Source organism: Tupaia chinensis, unplaced genomic scaffold (assembly GCF_000334495.1).
Source record: "Tupaia chinensis unplaced genomic scaffold, TupChi_1.0 Scaffold146187_1, whole genome shotgun sequence".
NCBI classification, from domain to species: domain Eukaryota; kingdom Metazoa; phylum Chordata; class Mammalia; order Scandentia; family Tupaiidae; genus Tupaia; species Tupaia belangeri.
Genome location: NW_006206042.1, coordinates 1112859 through 1121963, shown reverse-complemented (window position 1 = coordinate 1121963; position 9105 = coordinate 1112859). Strand labels below are relative to the sequence as shown.

Genomic DNA, 9105 nt, shown 5'->3' with positions numbered 1-9105 from the left:
GGCCCCTCAAATACTTTTGATCCATCGTTGCTGAAATCTGCGAGATCTTGATGAACATGCAGCCCACCATGAAGGCGTTCACCATGGAGCCCGCTGGACACGGAGGGCCTACTGTAGTGAGTGTTACGCGTTTATGTGTCTTTCTCCCCCAGGGAAAGATGGGCAGAGATCTATTCGCGTCTGTACCCACTCTTATTTAGCACATTGTCTAGGACATGGATTCCCTAAAAGTTTGTTCAGTTAATAGTTAGTAATCCCTAACCTAGGCTCTCCTCTCTGTTGGACATTTGGGTCATTTCTATGCTTTTTGATATAACAAAATACACTGCCAAGCCCTCCTGTTTTGATCCGCATATCCTATGGAGGCAGGAAGGGATGTTTGCGTAGGCCCACAGTCTGGGGTAGGTAGAACGACTAGGGTTTAGAGAAGCCAAGGGACTTATGTGGGTCCCACCATAAAGCAGTGACAAAGATTAGAGCCTCTGACCCTGCTTCCTTTTTCAGGTGGGTCTCTCTTCCCTCTGCTATCTCCTTCTGGATCTGTGGCCTCTCCAAAACTGGGACCATGACAGTGGCCTGACCTGAGAGCCACACTAGCACCCAGAGGCTCCTGTTGGAGCTGGTGAGCTGCCAGCTACCAGATGGCCCTCTGAAGCCCCTGGGAACCAAACACCTTATTCCCAACACACCAAGGCTTGTATTTCCTCAGAGCAGGGAGCTTCTTAGGAAAGAGCCAGCATATCTGCTTCTTCCCCCTTTTTTTTCCTATGAGGGGGTGAGGAGGCAAGCTCTCAGTTGTCCAGGAGGAGGGACGTTGGCTAAAAATAGCTATGGCATGTAGATCAGCCTCTAGTGGTACCCAGGACTGGTGAGGGGAGGGGATGCTGTGGAGCTGTCGCCAGACTGGTTGCTGTGGCAACAAGAGAGGAGCAGGGGAGCCTGGGAAATGGGGATGACACAGATAGCAAGTCCGAGTCAGAGCTGCCGCTACATTTAGGAGAAGCAGCGGTGACTGCAGCTCCACCTCCAGGGGGGTCCGTGGGGGGGTGGTGTCAGGGGAATGGACGTCACCCCCCTGGGGTCTCTGCTGCCGGCTACTCTCCTCTCCACGCACTGTGAGTTGAGTGGGGGACTTGGGGTTTGGGCCCCTATTTCCAAGGCAAGTGTGGGTTTGGGAAGAGCTGGTTCCTAAGGGAATTTTCACCAGATCTCCTTCCAAAACATAAGCCCCCTCACTGCCCAGCACTCTTTAAGGAGAGGAAGAGGGGTCCAGGAAAATGTGGGACTGGGCTCTTTGGAAAGGGGTCATGGCATGCACAAGAAACGAGAAGGAATAGGTTGGAGGAACTGAAGTTATTGGAGGGAAGATGCAAAAATCAAGTCCTTGATCTTGGGATGGGGGCAGCAGTTCCACAGCGCTCCTTCTCTATGGGAAACACACACACACACACACACACACACACACTCACTCAGGAAGACAAGAGACGGGACACAGTCAAAGCAGGGCTCACCTAGATCCCTGGAGCAATGGAGAGAGAGTTCTGAGAGTGATCAGAGTCTATCCCTGGGCAGGCAGACTGGGGGGCAGATGACCCAAAACCCTGTGAACATACCTTGAAGCCTCCCTGGGGTCAAAGCTGGGGTGCATGGGAGCTGGGTACTTTTCTGCATGACCTGGGGTCTCTGGGCCAGTCACTGCTTCGAGATCACTTCCGAGGACATCCTGAGCTGCTTGCTGGGGGAGGGGAGGACCCTAATCTGCCATTGCCATGGTGTTCCTGGACCCTGAGTACCCCGACACCAAGAAAAATAAAAGTGGGGGGTACCCCTAAGGTCCCAGCCATCTCTTTGGTTTCTCCTCCTGCCTCCTACCCCAACACACACACCTTCCCCAATGGTCCGGCTGCAGAGCTCCTCACTCCGGATTCTAAATTCGACATGCTGGCTTTGGAGCCCCATACCCAGGCAGTTTCTCCCCGGGACCTGGTCAAACATCCAGGCCATCTGTTTTCCTTATGTCACTCCCTCCCCCAGCCCCCAGCCAGTCCAGGTTTCCTGGGAGTGGAAGGAGAGGATGATTCCCAGGGAGAAGGGGAGCTGGAGAGGCCCCATATCCTCATTCCAGATCTTTCTTTGTATGGTCCTCATACCTCTTAAGGGACCCTGCATGCCTGGAGAAGGGCCCTGGGTGCCTAGGGAAGGGCCTGGACTTCTCTCTCAAGCAGATTGCAGCGCAGAGAACTCCTCCAGGGAAGAAGTTGAAGCAGTATCAGGTGGGCTTGGCTCAGAATGTGGGCTCTGGGGCATATGGCAGGGGGCGGGCCGGTGTTAGGACTCAGTGGGAAGTGGGAGGCTGGAGGGAAAGAACTGGAGGGTGTGGAGAAATCAACGTGGGTGCTGCCTGCTTCGCTTGATCTGCTTTCATCTCTGTCTTCAAGAAGAGCATACTTGGGACCAGCAGTTGGCGTAATGGCTATGTCGCTGGACTCCCATGTAGTCGAACGCGGTTCGAGTCGTGGACCCGGTGGCTTGAACTCACGTGTGTGTACATGCCCAAGATCCTGAGAGGAGAATGGAGAAGGGATTGTGGCATGGCCATCCCCCCTGGGGGGGTGATTTCTCAATTTCTTGTTTTCTGTCTCTGTCTTTCTGAGGAGCCCTGTAGCAAAAATCTCTCCCAAAACAAGAAGATCATACTGGAGGGATGCAAGCCTAACCCTGGACGCACTCTGGGCTCCCTTCACCCTGGCTGCCTGTCCGGCCTGCTCCTTGTTTTCAGGCAGTGTGTACTGGGAAAGAACCCAGGGAGAAGTGGAGCTGACACCAGAGCAGCTAGGCTCATGGTTGGGCCTCAGGGTTTTTGGGGAAATGTTCAGCCTCAGTTTCTCCAACTTCCATTTGTTTCTGGTTTTAAGCTTGCCAAGGGGAGGAACCGCAGGGGTGGAGGAGAGGGAGTGAGGTCCTGAGAGGTCAGGGGGGAAAGCCCTTCTGTGTGTCAGTCTTCGGGAGAACTTCCAGAGACACCTCCAGGCTGACTCGTGGAGAGCAGTCACTGGGTGGCTGCACTGACCCTCGCCAGGAAAAGGGGGCGGAAGTCCTGAGGGCAAAGAGGTCTCAGCCCACCGCCGGCCTGCAAGGAGGACCAGTCTATATGCGTTTAGGAAACACCCTCCCCGCCCGGGTCTTCTTCCCGGGGCTGCCCGGTGGGTGCGGCACACCCGGGTTAGAGGCAGTGGCACCAGGATTCCTGCTACCTCCTTGCCTTGAAGTTACCCTGGAGCATGCATAGTGCCGGCCGGTTCGGGTACAGTACCCCATTTGATCTGAGCCTTCCCAGCTGGCGGCAGGCGGGCAGTGCGGGTTGTGCGAGCTGTCCCCATTCTACCAACCGGGACCTCGGGACCTCGAGGCTGAGAAACACAAGGCACCAGCTCAGGGGCATCCAACGAGTCCGTGCTGGTCCCGACGTTTTGTGCTTCCTCATTGGGTCCGGGTCCATTAATTCGCCAAACCTTTCTTAAGCCCTCCCAGGACGCCCGAGGTCCCCCAGGGCCCCCGCCGGCCTGCGCCTGAGTGCACGGCGCCCGCGGCCATGGCGCAGGAGAACGCGGCCTTCTCGCCCGGGCCGGAGGAGCCTCCGCGGCGCCGCGGCCGCCAGCGCTACGTGGAGAAGGACGGCCGCTGCAACGTGCAGCAGGGCAACGTGCGCGAGACCTACCGCTACCTGACCGACCTGTTCACCACGCTGGTGGACCTGCAGTGGCGCCTCAGCCTGCTCTTCTTCGTGCTCGCCTACGCGCTCACCTGGCTCTTCTTCGGCGCCATCTGGTGGCTGATCGCCTACGGCCGCGGCGACCTGGAGCACCTGGAGGACACCGCGTGGACGCCGTGCGTCAACAACCTCAACGGCTTCGTGGCCGCCTTCCTCTTCTCCATCGAGACGGAGACCACCATCGGCTACGGGCACCGCGTCATCACCGACCAGTGCCCCGAGGGCATCGTGCTGCTGCTGCTGCAGGCCATCCTGGGCTCCATGGTGAACGCCTTCATGGTGGGCTGCATGTTCGTCAAGATCTCGCAGCCCAACAAGCGCGCCGCCACGCTCGTCTTCTCCTCGCACGCCGTGGTGTCGCTGCGCGACGGCCGCCTCTGCCTCATGTTCCGCGTGGGCGACCTGCGCTCGTCGCACATCGTCGAGGCCTCCATCCGCGCCAAGCTCATCCGCTCGCGCCAGACGCTCGAGGGCGAGTTCATCCCGCTGCACCAGACCGACCTCAGCGTGGGCTTCGACACCGGCGACGACCGCCTCTTCCTGGTCTCACCGCTCGTCATCAGCCATGAGATCGACGCCGCCAGCCCCTTCTGGGAGGCGTCACGCCGCGCCCTGGAGAGGGACGACTTCGAGATCGTTGTCATCCTCGAGGACATGGTGGAAGCCACGGGTGCGGAAGGGCCCCGGGAGCGGAGGGGGTCGGTGGGGAACCGGACTTCCGGGGGCCTGGGGGTGGGGCTGAGGACGGTGGGTGGAGGGGCTGGTGGAGGATGAGATGCCAGTGACACAGGGGTGCGGGGGTGGCTAGAGCTGCTCCCAGGAGAAAGCGTGGAGGAGTTCTCCCAAAGGGCCCTGGCTCAGAGCCCTGACTGAGGTGTCTCGTGCGTGGCCTGAGGAAGTAATGGTGAGAGCTCGCCCTCACCAGGTGCCCCTTCTGGGTCCTGAACGTTCCAAAGCACTGTTCCTTCAGCCCTTGACAAGAACCCTCTGGAGGCTACTTCTTGGGACTGTGCTCATCTTTCCGAGGGGAGACTGACCCAGAAAAGGTTCAGGAAGATGCTCCGTTTCCTAAGCCAGTGAGTGGCCAAGCCTGCACTGGACAGGGAGGCCTGGCTTCAGTGTTCAGTAGGTCAGGGTTGGAAGGAGAGACTAGGCTCAAGGATGTTTGACATTGCCTAAAAGGTGCCAGCCCGTGGAACTGGATAGTTTTCCGTGGCCTGAGTTATCCCTAGGCTGGACTTTAGGAGGGGTCGATACTTGGTCTCAGCCCTGCCTCAGTTTCCCCATCCAAAGACTCAACCTCTACCGAGGGACACAGATGATGCTACTATGCGAGCCCCTTTGCAGAAGAAACTGGCAAATCCCCTGTGAGGTCCACACCTCCAACTTAGGTCTCGCAGTGAAGGGTTTGAGAGCAGGTAGAAAAGACCAGTGCAGGGGCTGCAAATGGGGTCGCTTAGGACTTGAGATCCAGCTGTGGAAGAGGACGCGGACACTGCAGGTGGAAATCCAAAGGTCCACTAGGGGGCGCTACAGTTCCTGCCTCCAATGTGAGAGTTGCTGGCCTTTTGACAAGGTGGTGCCTTCAAACCCCTCCCCTGGCCCCTTCTCCCTGAGCCTGTACTACATGCACGTGCACACGTGCACACACACGCATATGCACACCCCACATCAATGCTTCCCTCATTCCTCCCTCACCTCAACTGGGCTCCCCTAAGCTCCTCCCCTCCTCCCACTCACCCCATTCTCTTTCCTCTGGGTTTCTCCAGTTATCTCTCCTTTTTGCCACTATCTCACACAGGACCCTCTCCCTATAGAGAAGTTCCCACTCAAGGCTGTGCCCTCACCCTTGCCCTCTCTGTCAACCTCTCTCATCCAGGTGTGTCCTTAAGCAGTGTCCCCTCCTTTACGTACTTCGTATTCCAGCCTCTACCAGAGACCACTGCTGTCTCAGAGCCAGGCTTTCCGTGCAGAGCCCGTCTGTGGTATGCTCCCTCCTTGCTCTGAGGTGAACAGAGAGGGGGAGAGAGCCTGGAGAATGAGAATGGCCCACCCTAAGGAGGACTGTGGAGACTTGGGTGGAGGAGATGGGCCAGGGACTCGTCCGATTTTTCTAGAGAGAGAAAGCTGGAAAGGACAGCAATATTTGGGGCAAGAGAGTCAGGATTCAAAGTGCTTTTGAAAAGCAGGGATAATGAGCCCAAGCCCAACAAGATGACATTTAAAAGGAATAAATATAAAATTCTACATTTAGGCTTTTAAAAAAAAAATCACTTATGTAAGCACAGCAGGGAAGAACTCTGGGGAAAAAAAAAAAAAAGAAAAAAAAAACCTGGGGATTTAGTTGGCCACAGGCTGGATGTTGTAGCAATGTGATGCAGCTTCCAAAAATGTTTATGTAACGTAATCTCGGGCCGGGCCGGGTTAGCTAGAGCACCGCAGCCAGAAGAGAGCAGTGGCGAGCCCTCTCTCCTGAACAGATCAGACACGTCGGTGAGCGTGTCACATTCAGAGCGCTTAAAGGGGCCTCCTTTTCCATTCTGGTGTGCAACCAAGAAAGTAACGTTTTTGGACCTGGGGAGGGAGCCAGGGGTGTTCAGGCTGAAGAAAAGACACAAGAGAACCTGAGACTCCAGTTTTCAGATACTCAAAGGGCTGTCAAGTGGGAGGGGAATGAAACCAAGGGCTGGAAATGCAGAAGACGAAAGTTAGCTGTGTGTGAACGACCAACGATGAGAGCCGTTACACCAAATATGGGCACCTTGTAAGGTGGTGAGCTTTTAGTCTTGGAGGGGAATCAAGAATAAGCTAAATGCTTGGGACCAGCAGTTAGCGTAATGACTATGTCGCTGGACTCCCACGTAGTTGACTGCGGTTCGCGTCCCAGACCCGGTGGCTTAAACTCATGCCGGGCACATGTGCGTGTGTGCCCAAGATCCCAAGAGGAGAATGGAGGAGAAGGGATTGCGGCGTGGCCATCCCCTCTGGGGGGGGGGTGAATTCTCGCTTTCTGTCTCTCTGTCTCTCTCTGTCTGTCTGGCGAGCGCACGCGCCCTATAGCAAAAATCTCTCTCTCAAAAAAAAAAAAAAAAAAGAATAAGCTAAATGCTCGTGGCTGGGAATACGCCTGTGGGGAGCCCCGATAGAGTGGGAAGTAGGACTACATTATCCCTTGGGTCAGTGTCAAGGCTCGGCTGCTCTGGCTGGCATCACTAAAGGAGGAGAGAAGGAAGCAGGGGCTGGAGAAGCAAGAGGAGTTGAGGCCCATGGAGACCCGCGAGGGAGTGGGTGGGAACAGGGGTGAGAAGGGGAGAAGATGGGCTAGACCTAAGGGAGGCGGGGGCCTCTGGAGCTGAAGTAAGAAGAGTCGTGGACGGAGAGACAGGAGAGGGAAGTCCGGGGCTGTGACCCCAAATGAGCCCTGCCCCTGTCCCCAGGAATGACTTGCCAAGCTCGGAGCTCCTACCTGGTGGACGAGGTGCTGTGGGGCCACCGCTTCACGTCCGTGCTGACCCTGGAGGACGGCTTCTACGAGGTGGACTATGCCAGCTTCCACCAGACCTTCGAGGTGCCCACACCCTCGTGCAGCGCCCGGGAGCTGGCGGAGGCTGCGGCCCGCCTCGATGCCCACCTTTACTGGTCCATCCCCAGCCGACTGGATGAGAAGGTGGAGGAGGAGGGCGCGGGGGAGGGCGCGGGGGAGGGCGAGGGTGCTGGGGCCGACAAGGAGCAGAATGGCTGTCTGCCACCCCCAGAGAGTGAGTCCAAGGTGTGACCAGTTTCCTCCAGACCTCTGTGGCAGACCGGGGGCCGGACCCAGGTAAATGGGGAGCCGGTGTTTGGAGGTGAGTGAAGAGGAGCCAGGCAAGGTCCCTGGGAATCGCTGAAGTTGGAGAGGACCTCAGGACCTGGAGGCTAGGATCCAGCATGGTCCAGGAGCGGGAGGGTGGGGCTGGGGAACATCCTGTCTGTGTCTGACCTTCGCATCTGTTCATGGGCGGATAGACGGACAGAGGATGGACTGAGGGCTGGATGGAAAGGTGGTGGCAGAGAGAGCTGCTCACGGGTAGGTAAATGGACGGACTGACATTGGTGCAGTCTAGGCCACTGCTAACCTGCAGAACACCTTTATGCAAATTCCAAAAAGAACCCCTTCCTCCAGATTTTGCTGCCCTAAAGCAGGGTGCATGGCGTGGGGAGCAGAGTGTGGGATGGGGTGCAGCCCCCTCACCTCCTTGATCAGCCTTCCCGTATGACCCCCCTGTGTAACTGGACACAGTAGCCCCAAGCTGAACCAGAGGAGAGAGCTGGGGGAGTGGGCAGCGATGGGGAGGTGCCCTCCCAGCTTCGCCCCTACCACCGTGATAGGCTGTGCAGGAAGATGGCGGGCTCCGAGGACGCCCAGCGAGGCGCAGTTGACCCTAGTTCACACTGATGCAGGGAAGCAGCAGCTGGGCCTGGGGGCAGGGCCAGGGAGCAGAGAATCAGGGGTGGCTATTTTCTGCAGAGGCAGGAAGGGAGGGAGAGGTTCTGGGAGAGAAGGGCCAGAGGGCGATCTCCAAAGTGAGTTTGGAGAGGGGAGTCTGTCCTTGGAGCACAGGCACTGATGCCCTGTGGGGCAGACACCCACGGAATACAGGGCACTAGGAGACAGGATGATGGCTGCGGCGGCCAGGCGAGGTACACGGTTCACACCGAGAAGCTGCGCAGTCTGTCAGAGCAGGGGGAGGGATGTCGCGGTGATCAGAAAGCAGGGGGCTAAGTGAGGCACCGGCAGCGGTGTGAGCCGGCAGTCCCACACCAGTGTGTACCAGAGTCACTGGAGGGCTCATTGAAACCCAGGTTGCCCCACTCCCTGGCCCTCTGCCTCAGGAGGCCTGCTTTTGGGTGGGACCACAAAGCTGCATTTCTAAGCAGGCCCCTGGTGGTGCTGTTGGACGTGGAGATGGCGAGTGAGCTGGGGGGTAGCTGGGAGCCATTGAGGAGCCTTGGGGAGTGGACAGACAGGAAGACTGTGTGTGAGGAGGGAACAGTGGGCCAGGAGCGGCAGTCGGTAGAAGGGAGGCAGCAGGAAGGTGACGGACAGGGCAGGTACGAGGAAGTGTAGACAGCCTTGAGCCAGAGCAAGAGGGACTTCAGAGGCCAAAGATGATCCCTCGTAGGACCGAGTATGGGAGAGTGTGAGAGAAGCGGGAGGAGGCCGCACGTTTGTGTGCCCAAGCCTGCCGTGTGCGCAGCTGGGACAGGGCCCTGGAGGCACGGCTCCCATCCCACCCCTGCCCCTTCCCAGTCTCCAGCGGCAGGCCCCCCCCCCCCCCCCCCTTTTGGGTGTG

General features: G+C 57.8%; 1 protein-coding gene across 2 annotated transcripts; it reads left to right on the top strand.

The window, feature by feature from the left end:
- The first annotated feature begins 947 nt into the window (after positions 1-947).
- Positions 948-9087, top strand: KCNJ9 (potassium inwardly rectifying channel subfamily J member 9). Of its 2 annotated transcripts, XM_006168839.1 has the most exons (4): positions 948-1115; positions 2159-2273; positions 3523-4442; positions 7210-9087. In XM_006168839.1, exons 3-4 carry the CDS (start codon positions 3593-3595, stop codon positions 7545-7547), a joined length of 1188 nt encoding a protein of 395 aa, XP_006168901.1. In that variant the 5' UTR covers positions 948-1115; positions 2159-2273; positions 3523-3592; the 3' UTR covers positions 7548-9087. The 2 variants fall into 2 exon arrangements, with proteins under 2 accessions (XP_006168901.1, XP_006168902.1); XM_006168840.1 differs by lacking the exon at positions 2159-2273.
- Positions 9088-9105: the final 18 nt, after the last annotated feature.